The sequence below is a fragment of the Leopardus geoffroyi genome, chromosome A1 (genome assembly GCF_018350155.1).
Source record: "Leopardus geoffroyi isolate Oge1 chromosome A1, O.geoffroyi_Oge1_pat1.0, whole genome shotgun sequence".
Lineage (NCBI taxonomy): Eukaryota > Metazoa > Chordata > Mammalia > Carnivora > Felidae > Leopardus > Leopardus geoffroyi.
Genome location: NC_059326.1, coordinates 204,974,939 through 204,996,216, shown reverse-complemented (window position 1 = coordinate 204,996,216; position 21,278 = coordinate 204,974,939). Strand labels below are relative to the sequence as shown.

At 42.0% G+C, this 21,278-nt stretch overlaps 1 protein-coding gene across 4 annotated transcripts in view; it reads left to right on the top strand.

The window, feature by feature from the left end:
• GHR (growth hormone receptor) overlaps nucleotides 1–21,278 on the top strand; it is a 273,627-nt gene that overhangs the window by 185,032 nt on the left and 67,317 nt on the right. For all 4 annotated transcript variants that reach the window (XM_045439103.1, XM_045439110.1, XM_045439117.1 and 1 more), the window contains one exon: nucleotides 12,792–12,857. In XM_045439103.1, the coding sequence (XP_045295059.1) occupies nucleotides 12,792–12,857 (66 nt within the window). The remainder of the gene's footprint in view (nucleotides 1–12,791; nucleotides 12,858–21,278) is intronic.

Genomic DNA, 21,278 nt, shown 5'->3' with positions numbered 1-21,278 from the left:
AGCAACCACTTATCTGTTGCTGATTTTAAGGAATTGTCATCAAGTTTCCAGGAAAATACTTACAGGTGCATCTGTAGAACACATAGCCTACAACTTTTAAATTTGTTGCAGATAAGGTAACAAACAGGAAGTAGGTAAAGTTCCAACTATTACAGGGCCAAGGGCTTCATTCATGTATTTATCCATTCAGCAAATATTTATAGAATGCTTATTTTGTGCCAGGAAAGTAGATTCTTGCTTTTTCAGGCCTTATATTCTCATGGGGAAAAAAATAGGAAAACAATCAAGGATACAACTAAATGAATAAAATAACACAAAGATAAATAAGGGCTCTGAAGAAAATAAAACATTGTGTTGTCCCACAAGTGACTGCAGATACCTCTTTCAAATTATTTGATCAGAGAAAGCATCCCTGGGAAGATACCATTTGAGCTGAGACCTCAATCACGCACAGGTCATTTAGGTGCAAGGAACAGCAAGAACTGGAACTGAATTAGTTGAGCAAGTTTCAGAGCGGGAGTATAATGATAAGAAGACATTGGTATAAGAAGTAAAAGTGGAAAGCAGGAGCTTCTCTTGGAATTTATTAGGATCAGGAGCAAGTAACAGGAAGCATAATTCAAATGGATTTAAAGAACAAGAAAACTCATACATATAACTAGAAAATCAGAGGTAGATTGACTAAATCCAGTGACTCCAAATTTCTTTTCCAAGAGTTTTGTCTTTGCTGTCTTAGGTGTATCAACTTCATCTTTGGGCTTGGGTTGAAGTGGATAAAGCAAGGAGATTATGGCATACTGTAACATTTTTTCCCTTAAATTTTCTTTAATCCCCTCAGTAAGATTCCCTTTGGGCCACATCCTCTTTCTTGACTTCTGAAGCATATGGGAGTGACCCTCCACCCTCTTACACCTGCTTAGAGTGCAGGGGTTGGGTCAGCTTCCCTTGAGGTACATGAGCTGCTTGGGGAGGAAGGGCTCCTGAATAAAATTAAGACTCTGTTAGGAAAGAAGAAGGAGAAAGGCAGTCTGGAAAGGCAACCAGCCATATTTACTACATAAGGGATCTTAGTGCCATTATAAAGAGTTTGGGCTTACTCTGTATACACACCAAGCCATTGAAGAATTTTAGACAGTGAAGTAGCATGATCTGATTTATGGTTTTAAAGGTCACCCTGTGGGAGCATGGCTCCGTCGATTGAGTGTCCAACTCTTGATTTTTGCTCAGGTCATGATTCTGGGGTCCTGAGATTGAGCCTTGCATCAGGCCAGGAGCCCACTTAAGATTCTCTCCCTCTCCCCGGCTCTCTCTCTCTCTCTCTCTCTCTGTCTAAAAAAATAAAAATAATAAATAAATAAATAAATAAATAAATAATAAATAAATGGTCACTCTGTGAAATGTTTTAGTGGCTAATTGAAAGGTAACAAAGGGGAGGTGGGAAGACTGGGTGGGAAGCTGATAGTCCAGGAAAGACATGTTGGGAGCTTGAACTATAAAAAATAGCAAAGGAGATGGAGAGAATTGAATTGAGATGGAATTGACATAACTTGTTGATGGGTTGAACTGGGAGGTAGGAGTTAGGGAAAATGAAGAAACAAAAATGACTTCCAGGTTTTTGGCTTAAGTACCAGGTTAGATAGTAAAATAGTTTACAGAGATAATGATAAGTTGAGAAGGATCAGGTTTTGTTAGGAATTATCAAGAGTTCTGTGTTTTGATTGAGAATATTGAATATCTAGTGAAGATGCCAAAAGAGGCTGAGTAGAGTCTGGAGTTCAGTGGAGAGGCTCAGGCTGAAGATAGAAACCATTACAGAACCATCAGTATATAGATGATGTTTAAAACCATGAGACTTGATGATATATGCCTTGAGGGGTGGTGGGAGGGGGAAGGCTCTGGAAGCAGAGTCTGCAACACAATAAGGAGAAAGAGAAGCCAAGAAAGGGGACCAAGAAAGAGCAGCCAGTGAGATAAAAAGGAAAACAAGCAAATTTGGCATCATAAAACTAGGCAAAAGAACATGTCTTTAAAAGGCAATGGTACCACTAAATCAAATGCATCTGAAAAGTTGAGAAATCTAAGAACTAAGAAGAGAGATTTGGGTTTGATAAGAACAGGTTTAGTAGAAGGAAAGGGTCAGAAGTATAGCTGAAGTGGATTCAAAAGAGAAGAAACTACAAGTGGAATCAGTCATTCAGGCAGGGCTTAAAAGATGCAGGAATAAAAGAAGATTCTGGGATGACAACTCCTAAGAACCCAAAACTAGAGTATAATTTCCAGAGGAGTTTTTTTTTTATGTTATTCTTTTTTTTTCTTTTTTTAAGTTTATTTATTTTGAGAGGTGGGGGGTGGAAGGGCAGAGAGAGAGGGAGAGAGAGAATCCCAAGCAGGTTCTGCCAGCACAGAGCCTAATGCGGGGCTCGAGCTCACAAACCATGAGCTATGACCTGAGCCAAAATCAAGAGTCGGAACGCCTCACCATCTGAGCCACCCAGGCGGGTGCCCCTGATGGTATTCATTGGAAAGGGAAATGTCCTGTTGGGGTCTTCATTTGAAATGAGGCTGGTGGCCGCACCTTTTCTAGCTTCTATAGATTCCTTTTCCCTACATAGTCCTTCTATTAAAAGGAAATTAGGCAATGGAGATTTTGCAATTTAGGGCAGGGGGCTGATAAGATTCCTTTGGGATCTCAGTTGCTCTTCCAGTTGCACCAGCTCCTGCTAGGACATTCATTAAATGTAAATGTAAATTAAATGTAAATGTAAACGAAATATAGATGTGAATTAAATAATATAATTATATGTATACTTGTTGCATTTGCTACAGATCCTAAACTTGAACTCTATAAGGTCCCTGATTTTCCTTTGCCCCATCTACCCAAAGGTGTCCCTTTCAGTCCCTTTAACTTACATCCACCAGAAAGTAGAGCAGGGCAGAAGTTGTGTGGGGCTCCTGTCCTTCTCCCTCCCCCTCACCTCCTGGCCACAGCACAATAAAAACTCTGTTCAGAATTTGGCTAGCTGCTTCTTTTCCCACATTCGATCAGGGAACACTTAAAGCCATACAGTGTCCCTGTCCCGCCAGAAAACCTATGGGCAGGGTGCCCCTTCAGGCCGCCACAAAGACTCACTGTGCAAAGTGTCTATGGCCAGAGCAGGGGCCACATGTGGACTATCAATAAGGCTTTTGATTTTTCCTTATGTCATGTCATCATCACATTAAACATAATTCGAGCAAGGAAACAAAACTTAGATTCTACGCTGTAAGACTTTGCCTGCCCTAGAGCTACAAAGAAATGTACCTACTTTTCAGTTTCAGCATGTTCCTTCCAGAAAAATGTCATAAGTTTTTTTTTTTACACCCAGTATAATTTTCCCCTTTAAGTGGATGTTATGTGACTTGATTGACTGTTTTGACTCTGCTTGTAAGTTGTCCATTTTGGAAACTCTAACTGAAGTTAGATTTAGAAGTGAGCTTCGGCACCCATAAAGGTTGCTTCTCACTGGAGCCAAGAACTACAGAAGGCATAAGGAAAAGGACAAAGTGCAAAAAAACAAGCATCAGGTACCTTGCTGCCAAGGTACGTGTCTGTGATGGATTGTCACCTTACCCGTCTCCATTCACTGTTGGGTAGAGCTTCCATTTTCCACTGCGAAATAATTCTTGGAGCTGGTCCCGTGTTAGCCACAGAGCAGAGCTCCAACAATTTCTTTCCAAAGCTGGCCTTCAGAAAATGAATTTAAACATTTTGAATCAGGTATCTGAGTGAAGCTGTGTCAAAGTTTTCTGTTGTTGTTATTGTTGTTGTTGTTTTTATTGTATCTAAATGCGACAAATAGATCTATAGGATGTACGTGACCTACCACCAAGACGCTCTGTTAACGAACATACCTATAATCAGACAGGTACACATCAAAAGAGGGGTTGTTAGAATAAAAGGTCAGAGAGGCATCATATTACAGATATTTACTGAGGGCCTGTGTATGCAGTGTTAGAAAGGATAACGTGTGGTTTCTACTTTCAAAGGACTTGCAATCTAATTGAGGGGGCAAGAACGGAAACACATGCAAACTAAATAGTGCAAAATACAGTATAGGACACAAGTAACTATCAGATAAGTAGCAAAAATAATAAATGTCATTAATTGAGAGTTAATTGTAATAAATACGTACTAGTATATAAATAATTACTAATACTATGTGCCAGACATTCTGTTAAGTAGTTTATGTACATTATTTCATTTCCTGAAGTACTATCCTCACTCTAAAAATGGGAATTACCTCTGATCTTCTCCCCATTGTGAAGAAAGAAAGAAGAATGAGGCAAAGATCTAGAATCAGGAATATGCCAGATGGCAAGCAGATACATTGATCTGAGGCTAAAGACCCATTTAGGGGATAGAAAGAAATGAACCTTGAGGCCTGTGTTAGTGTGTTCACCACCATATCCCAATGCCTAGCATAGTGCCTTGCACAAAACAGTTGCTCAATAAATATATCATGAACCAAAAACAGAACAAAACAAAAAAGCCCTCTGGTTTGTGTCTATAACCCAGATCAAGTACAGTGAGATAAGAGTAATTAGTGAATTAGAGCCATATACCAAATAGTCTCAGAGCCCAATGCCAATACCTCCCAGTCCCCTAATTACAGTAAGGTATTCAAGTGGGAAAGATACACCCTAGTGGGACAGGTCTGACAGCAACAGCAGCTGCAACTCACTGGGGTTCCTGTCATGGAAACTGACCTGGTGAGCAGCTCACAAGTCCTCACTCTGGCCTGCAAGACTGTACGATATCTGACTCTGGGCACCTCTGCAACCTCAAATCCTTCTTCTCCCCCCTCTTCCCCTCCCTCTACTGCCACCAGGGCCTCCTTGCTATCCCTCAAACCAATCTCAGAGCCCAAATTCCTCCACCCTGCTTTTCAGGTCTGTAATAGCCACTCTCGCCACATCTGGCTACCCTACCCTGCCCCCTGGCACTATCTGTTTATCTGTCTGCTGTCTTCCCCTACACACACTAGAACATGGGCCCAGAAAGGCAGAATTCCATCTGTTCTCTTCACCATTGTATCCTCAGCATCTAGGATCACACCTGGCATGCCATTAAGTACTCACACACAGCAATTCTTTTTTTTTAATGTTTATTTATTTTTGAGAGAGAGGGAGTGGGGGAAGGGCAGAGGGAGAGAGACACACACAGAATCTGAAGCAGGGTCCAGGCTCTGAGCTGTCAGCACAGAGCCCGACGAGGGGCTCGAACTCATGAACCATGAGATCGTGACCTGAGCCGAAGTCAGACGCTTAAACAACTGAGCCACCCAAGCCCCCCTCACACATAGCAATTCTGACTGGAGATCATTCTCCCTAGCTCTCAACTACCTACTTCCCAAAGGAACAAGATTTTGTTCAAGAACTGTTATGTGGAAATTGATGAGTAGAGCTTGGAAACAAGAGACAGAGTGGCAGGAGCCAGACCAACCTGTTTATAAAAAATGCCTTTGCCCAGCAAGGGGAAAATACACCTTAAAACCTCTGGCAAAGTACATGCTTTCTTAGGACACCTTTAGCATGCTGTGCTTCTAAAATGGCGCCTTGGCTAAACAAGATCCATAAATTTGCCAAAACAACCAATTCCCAGGACGTAAGAGTCACTGCTACCAGTCTCAGCCTCGTAAACGGACACGGGGAACCATATGCCATGATATCAAAAGACTGGCTCAATGCTGTAAGCAAAGCCAGGCAAGTGAACCACCCAGGTGACACGAAGGGAAGTGAGAAAATTAAACAATCTTATTTTCATTATTTCTTTCCCTCACTGAACACTATTAAGGAGCTAGACGCCATGAAAATGGGTTAAAATATGCTGACTTTGCCTCAGGTTTGAGCATTCATGTTTCCTGGAGGACACTTATCATAGGACCGAATAATGTGTTTGAGAGTCTTCTTTTGTGCAAATTCAGACTCCAGAGGCCACAGGATGTCTGATAAATTCAAAGCAATAATATAAGTAAGGTCGTGATGCCTCCCAACTTTCCTTGTTGGAAGAGTTCATGGTGAAGTATTCCGTAATCTCATGAATATGTATGGGGCACTCACTATGTTTAACAAACTATGCTAATGTGATGGTGAACCCTAAGGAGAATGAGACATGGTTCTTGCCTTCAAGCTTCAAAGAATTTCTCACTCATTGGGCACATCAGATAACTAAGATGGTAGACAGGAAATAATAAGTGCCCCAGTCCAGGTATTTTTTTAAGTGTAAAAACACAAAGGATGGAGGGATGGAGTCCAAGTGGGAGAAAATAAGACCCTTCATGGAAGAGAATACACTCAAACTGCTCTTGAAAGGTGGACGGAATTTCCATAGGATTAGATGGCAGAGGGCCTTGATGTGTAGCATTTGCCGACTTTTATTGTGTAAATATTCCCAGTTTGGCTGATCTCAAGCCGATGACGTGATGCCACTGAATACAAAGTTGGGAAGAAGTGCCAGCCCCAGCACACCATCTGTGAGTCACCATCTGAGCTTTGGACCTTATTAAATCAGTCTGACCCTCCTGCTTTAATGAGTGGATTCACAGGTCTTAAAAACCTCTAAAACAACATTATAAGGGAAGAGACACTTCTGCCCTTCTCCCTCCGCTTCAGTCTGACCTTTTAATACTCTTTGTCTGTCCTTCTGTTCTCAGCCCTATGTCCCCGACTGGCCTACCTAGTATTGATCTTGGCCAAGTGCCAACCTGTGATTCTGGTTGCTCTTCTTAGCGTTGTCTATGAACGCTCGGGTGGCTATCGCACGGCACGGGGACTGGCTTCCTGCCCATTGCCGGTGTTGACACCCCTGCTGTCTCCGTAATGAAAAGCAGCTCTAGGAGCGGCTGGCTAGCTGGGCAGGGTGTTTAACTGTTCTTGTAGCAGTTGGAAGGGAAAGCCAGAGAAATTGCTGGGAAGCTTTGCTGAAGGAAGATGCAAGCCAGCTGAGACCGGGAATTCATATTAATTGCTCCTTTTAGTTCTCCTTAAAAACAACAACCACGACAACAAAAGCCGCACCACCGATGTGTTCTCCTTCAGCCACTGCACCTTTAACTGGTTTTATCACCCAAAGGGTTACATTTGAAATGCCAGGCCCCAGTATCTGTCTTTAATTGCAAGCAGATGTCCTCAGTACGTGCATAAGCTTGTGTCAGGAGGATGTTTTTTTTAAAAAAAATTCACCAAGGCGACCGCTGCCAGACAGGAAAGGAATATGTGAAACTTAAAGTTATTATTAGGAAACTTCCCCCATTGGGCCCACTGAGCAAGGGGCTGGCCTGTGAGAAAAGGAGGTCTCTAAGATCTCTCGCTGCACGTGGCTTCTTACCTTGAGACCCAGCTACTCTCAAAATACATTTATAGCAAAATATGGCCACTGCAGATTTATTTCAGCATGCACTTTTCCTGATGATAGTTTCTCTTCCAAATTGTTATATATTGTTTCATAAAGAAACTTTTTTAGCATGAAAAAGTGCTTGAAACCATCTGCATCATTTCATGGTTCTTTTTGTTTGCTTGTTTCGATTATCTCACGTGATGTGCTCTGTGATTTACTGTTCCAGTATAAAAGAAACACACTCCCTCATTGAGCTCTGGGGAGGTAATATTGTCTGTTCCAAAGGTCCAAAGATTTCCTGTTCAGATTACACAGGCTTCTTTAGAGCTGCCAAGAGTCATAATATGTACGAGATAATATGCTTTAATTCAGGAGAAACTGTGGATGGGGATTCAGTTAATCCAGTGAGCCACAAAGGAAAGGAAGTTCCAGCTTAGAAGTATCCCTGCAGTCAGGCCCAGGATTTGCTGTGCCCAAGGGTAGCCATGGCCAAGAAGACAGTGCAGTTCCAGGACCTGCTGTGTAACATCACTGTCATGCGTCTTACCTGGTCTCTCATGAATCGACCCCTGAAGGGTATTTCTGCTCAAAGCCCCAGCAACCTGGTCCCATCAATATATCTTGACAGAACGTCTGCAGTACCAGACAAATCATCCTGCGCTCTATAGCACAAGTATGCCCTCATGAGCATCACCTGTGTGTGGGAAGTCCTCACAGTAGAGCCCCAAAGAGGACACAGTGACTCCAACCAGAGCAAATACACCTTGTCATAACAATCACCTGGCTGGGGAATGGGGCATAGAAGATAAACTAATAGATTCTGGGGACCTTGCCAATACACAGATTGACCAGGGCCCTGGAGATTCAGATTCTATAGATCTGAGACAGGACCTTGAAATTCGTATGCTTCACAAATGTCGCAGTGGATCTTGATGGTCAGGCAAGTTTGGGAAACAGTGGAGCGGGGGTGGATTCAGAATCTGGCTCCAGTTCAAATTTGGATTCTACCATGTAATTGCTGGGTAGCCTAAGACAAGTTAGCTAGTTGGTCTGGGCCTCTGACTCCCCATCCATAAATCATAACTAATAATACTTCAGAGGGTTGTTGTGAAGGTAAAATGGGAAAATCTATAAAATGTGCTTAGCGTAGTGCCTGGTGCATTTTTAAGCACATAAGCAATGTGAGACATAAGCACCTCACATTTTTTAACATTGCCATCAGCCAGCGCCTTCAGACAGCAGGATAGTTTGGGGTGTGGCATCAGTGTGATCAGATACCCAGCTTGACCTTGAACCTGCAAGGGCAGGTTGAAGGGAGATAAGGACTTTAAACTGAATACTTTTTAGTGAGGTTGATCACAGTTTGACAGAAAAGAAGGGCAGAAAGGCAACAGGTGGGTCTGGAAAGAGCTGTAGCCATTGAAACCCAAGGAGAGAAGATTTCTGCTATATGGTCAAGGATAAACAGACCTCAGAAAGACAGGCAATAGTCAATCAAATGTGAGGTTTCCAAGGAGAGACACAATTTGCTGAGAATAAATTATTTTTGTTTGATTCCCTTTTAGCCTCAAAGCCAAAGTATAGAGCATTTATAAGTCATCATCATTTGCCTCATTTACGTAGCAGGCATCATGATTCTAAAAAGTGTCATGCCCTGTTGTCCTAACAGAGGTTGCAAAGATGAAATACCCACCCCAGGAAGCTCACTGCGTGTCAAAGGGCACAGGCAAATGAGCAGTGACAGCAAGGGGGGTAAAAGCAGTATCCAGGACTGTCGGATGGAGAACAACTAACCTTCCTGAAGGAGAAAGCAAAACCTCTCAGAAGGTTTTTTTTCCCAATGGTATTGAGACAAAATTGACATAAATCATTGTGTAAGTTTAAGGTGTACAATGTAATAACTTGACAGATGTAGGTATTGCAAAATAATTATCACAGTCAGAGGCAGTCTTGAGATAAAGATTTCATGACAGTTACATCATCGTTATCATAATCCTAAACTCGTAGGGATAACAACTGCTAACATTAATCAATGCTTAATTTATGGCAGATTCCATGTGAGGCCCTTTACGTTACCTCTCGTCACGTGTAAAATGACTGCCACATGCAGTACTTTTGTTTATTGACTTGTGTTTGCACGGTCTATTCAGAGCTGGGTCTAAATGCCATTGCTGCACAACTGGTAAATTACGATACTCCCCAGAACATTGATTCTTCCCCTCTAGCTCCCTTCCTGGTACAGTAGAGAATTCACTAGCTTACAAAAACTAGAATTGACTGCATTTAGCCCCAGCCTGAGTCTTTGACCAAAATCACCTCCCCAGAGTCCCACTGTCTACATTCAGCCTGCACAGGAGGATGTAAATAGTGGAGGGTCTCACTGGGCTTAGGGCAACATCCTGTCCTCCTAAGTGCAAAGCCCTAAGCTCACACAGCCTCGTGAAAAACACTGTCACATTCTTCATGAGAAAAGATGGGCCCTTGCTTTCAGGGTAATGGCTAGCAATAATAACTGAAAAACAATAATAATAGCTATAATAAGAATATCTAACATTTACTAAGCACTTATATCGTATATTTAGTATATTGCGTGTACTAACTGATTTAAACCTTGCATGTATAGATACTTGTCACTGTCCCCATTTTATAGATGGAGAAACCAGGGGCAGATATATGCCATAGTTAAAAGTTGAGTACAAGGTTGCACATAAGTAGAAAAGATCTGATTGCAGCTAGTTCTAGTCTTGGGGTCCTGTTCTTGGGCAGGTCCACCCTGAGGAGCTCTACTCAGGATACTGCAAAGCAGGAATTCTCCAACATTTGCAGGATCAAAATCAAGTTGTTTGGAATGACCATCCCCAATGCACCCTGACATCCCCCCCAACTCAACACACCCCAGCTCAACTTTGCTCCACCCGCTCCCAACAGAGAGATCGAGGCTCTTTACCTACCCAGCCTGTGTCTCACTTTTGTGCAGTGGTTCTCCTAGCCCCAGCTGCCTTTCCCTTTCTCTCCATTGCCTGTTCATCCCAAGGTCGGCACCCATCTCAAAGAGTCCCTTCCCCAGGAAGCTTGTCCAGACTTGCTAAGGGCCATCCCACTGCTCCTTTACAGATTCCTACCCAGAAGACTGTGGGCTCGCTGAGGCCAGGGGCTGCAGCTGACCATTTATAACAGCAGCATTTAAAAGCTCCTATGTAAATATGTCAGAGTGTTCATTATCTGCTTATTGTCGCATGCGTTCGTTTTTCCCTCACTGCTCAGCACTTATAGACATTAAGGACAGCTTTGACACTAATTAAAATTAGCAACTTAGCATGACACCTCTGTTTGCTAAGAAGACAGTTTTATTCATTGTGTTTTACTTTTGTAACCAGCACCCTTTTGGGCCTGGTGCAAATCTGTGGCCTTTCCTTGAGGACGCCATTTGTTCCTTTTATGTCTTGACTCATCACATATTGAGGAGAGTGTTAGCTGAGGAGCACATTTGCTTTATGAAAATGTTACCAAATGCTGATACCATAAAGAGGAAAGCACCAGATGTCTGTCTGCAAAGAAAGCAAAATCCTCGTTTGTGACGAGTCAGGGGTAGCCAGGGCTCCCCAGGCATTTCCGGCCCTGGGGTTTGGCTCTGCATGCTCCCTTGGGGCCTCATAATTGACCCCCACATTCCATCTCAGTCATCATTCTGGAGAAATTTGTCAGCTTTACTGCTGATCTGTGCCTGGAAACTGGTGTCCATTAGTGTTCCCAGTTTTAAGCTGAGACACATTTGCTGGATAATTTTGACCAAAATAACACGTAGGATTGTATGCTGTCCTGTGATTGATTTAATTTTACTCTTCCTTTGAGCTGTCACGAGTTTCTTAAGGTGCATACAGTTGTCAGTGGAACAGGTCATTTACAGTCAGAAATTATGTAAACTTACCAACTGAAATAATGTTTTAATGCCCAACTTAAGGCAAGGGGTCATAAAACAAAGCATTCTCTGATGTGTGGTAAGGAATTGGAGGGGAGCATGTTCTAGATAATGGTAATAATAAAGACTGAGGATATCAAGGCCTCTGGTCAAGTAGACTTGAGGGTATTTTCATAAAATGCAATTTTCCTTCTGGTCACGTTAAAATCAACGTGCAATACATTATCTATTCTGGGCAAATGTGTATTCCCTTTGCTTTCTGTCATAATTCTTTATTGCATTTGGCAGCAAATGAGCTTCTAATATTAACATTTAGAGAGAGAATAAAAAGAACTCATAGTTCAGAAGTCATAGTTGCACAGAATTTAAAATATTAACTCACCAAAACCCCCAAAGCCTAACTTCACTTGGAAAAATGCTCTCACTGATATGCCCGGAATGAAAAAAATCTTACAAAGGTTAGAATCCTGCAGGGTTTAGTGAGAGGATCCTGACTTCATCTGCTGGGTTCTATATTATGAACACCACACCCGACAGCTGCTTCCTCCTGGTAGCTCAGTGGGAGCAGTTAGTGAAAAAGCACATTGAAGAGTAGACTGCGGCTGGTGGGCAGGACCCGCCTGACTCTGAAATTCAGGGAGACAGGAGTGAGTCAGCTCACTGCCCAATGCATCTTTGTTTTGCTCCTTGCCCTTTGTTCATAATCAGAGAGAGATTTCTTAGTATTGTTTCTGCGGACCTCTACGGAGGCCCAAAAGCATCAGCAGCTTCCCCGCTTCCACATGATTCCCAGAGTTTATTGTGAGCCTGGACCACGTTGCCCCTGTACGGAGGTGCAGAATCCTAGAGAAATCCCCTTGTCCACCCAGATAACAGTTGCATAGTAGCAACAGCTGTAGCAAAACAACCTGGTTCAGAGGTTCAAAGACAACTGCATTGATCATTTTCCATTTTTCCTGTTTTTAATGCAACCTAATAGTGGTACCCATAGAATTATAGCCACTTTTAGAATAGATGACTCATTGCATGCCACACGTCACAAATCCTGTGTCCCTCCTGTGCAACTTTTCAGTTCCCTTCATCCCTTCCCCACCCCCAAGATTGCTCACATGTTTATTTCCAAGAATAAACTTGTTTGACTGAACTGTTTTTAATATTGTTTTGAAACGAGAATTTATGTCCCTCTGCATTTTCACAAGCAAGGCTCAAGCTTGGACTCAGATGTTATAGGAAGGCAATTTTCCATTGTTTCTGACCATGTCTAGCCATGAGACCAGAGGTGACTAACACCAGGGTTTCCATGTGCTCTGATATTTATGAGTTCTTTTTAGAGGGTAGGTACACTTTTAATTTTAAAAAGAAAAAGAAAACAAGGGAGAGGATTATTGTGAGGTTGAGCCAGGTCACATTTTGTCACTTGAAAGTGAAATTGTAACAGAGTCACATCAGACCATTTTTACAGGGATGACTAATGGTTTTCTTCTCTTTCTGTTCCAGCCACACCAGCTATCCTTGGCAGAGCATCCCAGAGTCTCCAAAGAGTTAATCCAGGCCTAGGGACAAGTAAGAATTTCAGTCCTTTTTCTGTCATCAGTGATATTGTCCATGCTTTACCGTATTCAAGCTACTATTTTTTTCTCTGCCTTATTTGAGATTTGGTACCTGGATAAATGACTGATTGAATTTGCATAAATAGGCAAAAATATATATACTTTTAAAGGATGTGTTTTTCAGCTTCTCTACAAGAGGGCTTTTTCATCTCTCTAATTTGCTTGTCTTTAGAGGTTAAGTAAAGCCAAATTGATGTGAAGGGCAAAAAAAGATAAAATAATTGTGGACCAACAATTCGTTTATTGAATTTAGGACCTGCCTTCTTTTACAAACCGTGTATTATGTTGTCAGTTTGATTTTGAGATGTTTATTTACCTAGTGATCTCATTGACAGTAAAGCTTTCCCTTCAACCATATCGTCTTATGATCCAAAATTCTGCCTTCAAGCGAGCTCTTCTCCTTAAAACGCCTTTGCACATCACCCTCTTGTCCTCTGACGATGTCCCCTTCATCCCTAAGACTGAACTCAGACATCAGCTCTGTGGGGACGCTTCTCTACATCGGCTAGAACCAAAGACTTGCTCTGCCTCTGTGCTCCCAAGGAACTTTGTCCACTGCTCCATTAGAGATCCACTTCATGGTGTCCGAGCGTATATTCTGGTCCTGTGCGCAGAACTCAAACCCTCCTGTTTTAGAAGCCTCTACCATGTTCGTCTGTTCCCTAATAACCCCCTAATATGAGGGGTTAGAAAAGGGGTGGCTTTTTAGTGATGTTTGGGTTCTCCCAGCCAGTATTTTTCAAAGCCTTCACGCAGCAGATAATGTAACTTATTGCTACTTTCTGCAAGGAAATGAAAAGGAATCAGTTAAGAATGTCTTCCTATGTATAGAATGGTGGGGTCACTGTGTTGTGCACCTGAAACTAATAAAATACTGTATGCTAACTATACTGGAATTAAAATTAAAAACTTCAGAAAGGAGAATGTTTTACTGATGTGCATGCTCCGCCCTGCATTGGTCTGTCCTCCACACACGTAGGACTCTGCTCCTCACTTTCCCTCGGAGGGGTCGTACGATTTTTCCCATTTTCTTTGTAAAGTCACGCTGGGCCTTGTTGCAATACAACCTCTGGGTGTGGCAGATGTGTTGAAGAAAGTCCTGCCAAGTCATTTGGCATATGTTGATTTTCTGTCTTTGTGATAAGCAAGAATACCAATTATCCTTTCTCTGTGATATATCACAGAGATACTGACCTGCCCACACAAGGCAGAATACTACCCTTCCAGCTTCTCCTTTTTCAAAAGTTAGCTCCCCTCCATCCCAGGACTGATTGGATAAAGTTACTCCCGCCCGTGGATGTGGCTACCAGTGCACACTTTCCATAGTGCACATGCTTGGACACAGGGCCACCTTTATCATCCGAGCATCTCATTGAGATGCGACAGACCCTGGTGCTCTTATCACCTCCCTGTCACTGTATCCCAAGCGTTTAATTCTTTGCTAGGCACCCAGCACTAACTCTGCACCCTGGGGAAGAAAGACATGAGTAAGATATTGTCCTAACATCAGCAATCTCATATTCTCACTCAGGAGATAACTTCACACACGAAGCTAGTGTTCAACGTGAACTGTCTGATCATTACGCAGTTATAATTCATACATTTCCTATGTGCATTTTTCTAAATTCTCAGATTCAAAGCAAAACCCCCATGGAGGAAAAACAAATTACACCCCCTCAGGGCAAATTCCAGGCAGAACTGACCTAACATAAATAGATGCCACCACACCCCTCCAGGCCACCTGTAGTTTATTCTGGGGCTATTGTGGTAACCCCTGAGTAGCAGTCTCCCTCCTCTCCCCTTCTCCCCCCTACTCATCTCTCCCTTCTTGTATCTACCTTCCTCTGCCAATGACAGTTTTAAGAACCCAACATATCACTCTGCTCTAAACAACTCAAATTTCAAACTTCAAACCTACCCCAAGCCACTGAAATCCAACATCCCTCATCCCCTCTTATAAGTCTACACTACTTAGTACTCCCCAACAACACTGTGCTTTCCCACCCCTGGGACTTGCTCATTTCAGCCCATCTTCTGGAACAATCCTCCTTCCACCTCACCCTGCCCGTAAATATAAACCCTGCCCGTGTTTAAGGCTCAGCCAGAACACAGTGCTTGGCCCAAAGCAGTACTTCCCTTCTCCATGTTCGTCTTCGAGGGAGATCATGCTATTTTATACCACTTTTAAGGAATATATCAAATGCTGCTTTGCAGTAGAGCTATTTGCATATTTCTCTTATCTCCCCATCGGGATTGTGAACAGCTGGATCTCATTCAGAGTTGTGTAATTCACCAGGCCTAAAACGGTACCTTGAACGTGGTACCTTGAATGGTACCTTGCATATGAATTAATTAAATGGAAGCACCCTTCATAGCTCCCTGGTTACCCATCCTTCTCCACATTTAACAATTCCCACAAGCACCCCTTGTTATGGGGCCTCTGGGCTGGCTGGAACCCTCATGGAGGATCACATCTCCCCACTTGTGTTAATTACACATTAATTACCCTGTTCCATTGTGGAAAGGACTCCTAGGACTCAAATGGTTTATACTCCGAGGACAGCTTCCTTACAGGCAAAGGCTATGATATGGTAACAGTACAAGAAGGGTATGCATTGGCCAGGGTCTGACCCAAGTGTGCGCCTTTTTGTCCCCTCTGTGAAACACAGATGTTCTTTGTCTCCAGATTTGGAATCACTACCTAAGTGCCTGCCAAACACCTCTGTACCAGGAAGCCCAAAGTCTTCTCATGATGGGTTTTCTGTAGTAAGCCAGTGATGTAGGCACATTCTAACTGTTTGGACGCCCTTAACCATCAGCCCCCAGGTTCCACTTTAGGTGCAGATTGTACACCAAATTACATTGCTAAGCAGCATTGACAGACTTATATATCCTGCACATCTTTCTGAAAGAGATTTTGTTCTCTCACTTTTAAAAGCCATTCCTTTTCACTGAATTTACTGCATATTGCTGTGAGGGTGTAAATTTTGTGATCAGTGGCATCTCCACCTGAAATTAAAATGAATATCCAACCGGAGGAAAATATTGAAGTTTCATTGACCTGCATTTGGAGCATAAATGAGTCCAAGATTTTATGAAAATGGGCATTCTGAACATAAACATAATGACCGAGGTCAGAGTTAAGTTTTGAAAGGATTCCAAAAGATTATCATCTTAGATGGGCACAACAAATGAATTGCTTACAGTTTTATAAGCTCACAAACAACTTCCTTCACATCATAAGTTACTTTTCAATAGAAACATGATTATGAGACAGAAGTTTGATACAGTCATCATCACCTTTACATGTCCTTATCTTACGGTCTTAGCCAGACTCCTGTCCTCGTCTGCTGATTTCTCTCTGTTACCTCCTGCTTTTCCCTATTCCAAGCCATCCTGCTCTCTGCTCCCATGTTCATTCTTCCTGCCTACGTCTCATGCAGTGATTCTTATGCCTGAACACCTTCAGTAGCCCCCCACTATTTTCTACCTTATGAAGAAGCTCATCTCCTTGGCATTCAAGAAGGTCCATCATGTGGATCCTAAGTGCTTTTCTAGCCTTATCGCCCTCGTATGCTATGGATACCCACGTTCGTGTCTCTGCTTTTCCTACTTCATCGTATCTATTCCTAATAACCCCTTCACCAGAACTTCCCTCTTCTTTCCTCTGAGTCAGGAACATCCTTCATGGATTGTTCTCTTTCAGGCATATTTCAAATATCACTTTATCCCCCAAGAGGATGAGTACTTCCATCTTGGAATCTGTGTAGGCCTTCCTTGCTTTCTCTTAAGGAAAGAATATATAACACAGTACTTTTCAAAACTCAGCCTGTGGAGCAAGATAGCAAGACAGACTGTTTAAGTCCCAGATCTACCACGTACTTCCTGAGTGATCTTTCCTAAGTTTCATAAGCTCTCTGTACCTTGGCTGTTTGTTTTTTGTTTGTTTGTTTGTTTGTTTGTCTCTACAATAGGGGTGCTAACAGTACCTACCTCATAGCTGTTGTGAGAATTATAACTGTTGATATATTTAGAAGAGTTAGAATAGTATCTGGCCCCATGGTGTTTATTGTGTTCTCTCGTGGCCCTTATTTTATTCCAACAGGTATTAGGATTGAACTGGATGAAATGTCCTATACTCAGCTTTATTTTGGACCTTAATATCATGTCATTTGTTTCAACCTAATGGATTCTTGTGTATGCTTTCTATTCCCTTGTAATAGACTATACTATCCTCAAGGGTAGAGGCTCTATTGTCTCTTGTATACGTCCTTGTCTCCCACAGTGCCTGACACATGTCAAGTGCTTAATGAGTAGTTTCTGGATTTTGAACACACGCACACATGTAAAACAAATCCAGGTTTTCCCTGATAGCATAATTACTCTTTGGCTAGCACAGAGCACCTCTATGCCCTCCAGCAGGCATTTATGAAAGGAGAGGGACAAATATATACAGGAAGAAAAATTTCTCTTGTCCATTGCTATAAACACGTATAGTCTTTCCCAAAAGCCTTCCACAGAACCTTAACTTCAGGTCATGGGACTGGTGTCATGGTCTAGTCTTAGGGTATGTCACAGGACCTCTATGTCATCACTGTGGTATTCTGTTGGCACTTCAGCTGCTGAGGGAAGCATAGCCCCACTCCTGCCTGTGACCCATCATTGCCCCCATCCAAGCTGAATGACCCTCTCAGCTTTGAACATTCTTTTTCGTCAGATATTTTCAACTTTATGGGCTTACTAGCTGACAATACGGCTAAAATAAGCACAACACAGGGGCGTGTGTCAGAGCAGGGATGGTATCTTAGAATCTGCAGGATTTACTTCTAACAAAGAACTTGAGCTTCAGACATGCTTTAGAGAGCAGTTCTGACAATGGGTTCTGAAATTAAAGCTGACATTGAATTCTTGACAGGCTACTGTTTATAAATAAGTCAGTAAATGATTCAGTAAGTAAACACAGATTATTATGATCCCTTTTAAGGAAACAGTGTTTATGTTGGCTCTCTCTTGCACCCAGACTAGTGGTAGCCCTTCCTGACTCATAGCACTAATCTCCAGGTAACGCCAAGCATCCTACAGGTACTATTTACCCCCCCCCCTTCCTTGCTTCTCTGAAGTACGAGGAAGACAGACAGAATTATGTACTTTATACAAGAAGAAATGGAGGTGCAGAGAAAAGACGCTCCTAAGCGAGAATCATACCCCTAGACCAACGAGCCGAAAAGACGTTCCTAGACCAACAAGACCAACAAGAGAGTAAAGAAGATAATGTCAGTGAAAGTACTTTGTATCTCTCCCAGGATACGCAAAATAAAGTGTAGACAATGCATATTATTGATAATTCAAATAACAGTGTTCAATTACAAGGCAACATATGGCCTTGGCAGTGACTTTTTTCCAGCCCCAAACACCCAGACAATGCCTGCCATTACTCCCCAGCTGTTCGTGTTTTATCATACACCGTCCTGTTTTCACATGTAATTGTTGGGAGATAAAGATTCTTTGTAAGATAAATACCAGGTCTTAACTTTTTTATCCTTCCTCAATTCCTAGCAATTTGCTGAGCCACAATCGGGGGTAGGTAGACATTTACTACTTGATCTACAAGAGAGCTGTTCTCTGTGCAGATGCGTCAGCCAGTGTTAGTGGCACTGTGGGAGTGGGAAGTAAGCCTGCAGCTCAAGGCCAGCCTCTTCAAGTACTCGCAGCTCCTTACTGGTTATAAACATTTATCAAGGTCTTTTCTTTCTTCTGGAACCCAAACAATAAGAAAGTATTAAGAAATCTGTGGACATAGGCCTCTAAAAGCCTTGAATCTTAGAAGTGACTGATTTTTTTTTTAAGTCTGCAAAGGATGACTAAGCAACTCCCTAAAAATCCCAGTGGGCCCTTTGTGTGCTGTATACACCAATTTCTAGTTTGGTTTCTCTTCCAAAGCATAACACACATTTTTCAAGGATGAAATCCAAGATAAACGTTCTTTCACCCTGGGTGACCTCAGTGGGTGGTGAACACTTTTTAGACTCTAGAAAGCTAAAGCCTCCCAATGTTGGTTGTGACCTTGGAGTTCTTCTAGCCTGCAGCCTTCTGATTCACTGCTGAGTTCTTCAAAACCAACTCTGTAATTACCGCTCTCAAGAGAGCTCTGGCTTCTGTACACAGGAGCCTCTCTAGGGAAAGAACCCCTGAATCTGTCATTCCAGAAGAGCCTTTGACCACACCAGCTTCTACTTATGATGAACAGTTTCTTCAGATAATATACACATGTACATTGGGGGAAAAATTTGAATTTGTTACGTAGGTGTGCACTGATTTTAATACAAATTAATCTATACACTTAGAAAGACGATTCTACATCACATTTATAAAGATTCATGGAACTCAAACACATGTGCCATTAAATAGTAGTTCAAATAAGAGTATGCCTCATGGCAAATATATGCAATATGAAATAACATATTTAAGTAAGAAATAACTAGGTGATTAATTACTAAATGAAAAATGTATCACTTAGAAAAGAAGTTATACAACTTTCAAAGGGCTTCTTAAAATATATGATTTCGGGCACCTGAGTGGCTCAGTCAGTTGAGTGTCTGACTCTTAATTTTGGCTCATGTCATGATCCCAGGGTCATGGGATCGAGCCCCACATAAGGCTCTGTGCTGAACATGGACCCTGCTTAAGATTCTTTCTCTCTTTCTCCCTCTGTCCCTCCTTGACCCACCCCTCTGAAATAAAAAAAAGTTTTAAAAAAGAAAATGCCAATACTCCAAAAAAAAAAAAAGGTATGATTTAGGGGGACCTGGGTGGCTCAGTCAGTTGAGTATCTGACTCTTGATTTCAGTTGAGGTCATAATCTGAGGGTCATGGAATCAAGCCCTGCTTTGGGCTGTGCATTGACTGTGGAGCCTGCTTAAGATTCTCTCTCACCCCTTCTGTCCCTCTCCCAGCTTGCATTCTGTCTCTCTCTCTCTCTGTCTCTCTCTCTCTCTCTCTCTCAAAAAAAGTATGATTTATAAGAAATTGGTTTGCATGTAATTTGCAATCTGTGATACAAAATAAGCTGTTTTCTTTTAAGGTCAACAATTATTTAAACTACAGGTTGGCAAACTATAGTCCCCAGACTAGATGCTTGCTTTTGTAAATAAACATGCCTATTTGCTTCAGATTGTCTATGGCTGCTCTGAGGATAGACTAGTCATCATGTTTGTATCGGTTGTTGTCTCTTAGTCTCCTATAGAAAATTATTTTCAATTTGATAACTGACATTAATGAGGATACTAGATTCACTATATGAATTTACTTCACAGTCAATTCTTCTGAAATACACTATATTGTAAAGTAGATTAAAAGTATCTTCTAATCAATGTGGACATGCGGATTTATTATTATTATTGGTGGTGGCAGTGATGGCATTGTTATTGGTACTCTGTCAGATGAAAGCATCTGTAAATGCTCGGTGATGGATCAAACAGGCAATAATTTGCAACTCAACTGTCTGCATACATCATCATTTTCACATAATACGTATCTTCTGAAGAATTATAGTCAGTATATCACATGGCTCTAGTGTGAGGGCAAACCTGACTTTGCAGGTCTGTAAATCTTTTATAAACTGACTGCTGCCACTGAATTCCAGCCAAAGAATAAAGACAGAAGACTCTCTTGTTAGGAAATCGTGTAATGGAAGAGACTCCTAAACCTGAAACCTCACAGCATCACCCTCGATGCTAGGATTCGGATGAATAGCCTTCATGAGTCCTCGAGGTATTCTCAAGTAGCAATCGTGTGTTTACTCCTACAGGCTAACTTCTGATTTTTCATGTTTTATGGAAAAGCAGCCTTGAACACTTCTTTATTCTCTCTTAAAATTCTTTAATAAGTAAGGATTTTCAAACTCCAAATTTGAATTAATGGGAAAGCAAATATTTGCAGGCGAGCCCATCTGTGGTCTGTGCTGTCGGCACACGTGGCGATGTGCACCTGTCGCTGTGAAGCTCCTGCCAGGCAAACCCCAAAGATAGCATCCTTTCCGCTAGTGAAGCTTTTCTGTTTCTGAATTCCAAAAGCATTTGAAGTTGCCCATCTTTTGCATTGAACTCAAGTGGCTTGTGTACACCTGGTGTCTTCCCTTCTAGATTGTGAGTTATTTTGAGAGCAACGACATAGTCTTCCTCATCTTTATATGCTCTGTCCTTTCCTTCACAATTTAAACAGGGCCTTGCACAAAATGGGAGCTTAATATTTGTCAAACTGATATCACGTGGAGTTCCAGGAATTACCTGAGAGCAACTGCTTCTAGAAGGGAAGTGGAGGGAGAGGTGTTAGCGAAGATTATCATGATATTTGAGTTTAGCATCCCAATTCCCCC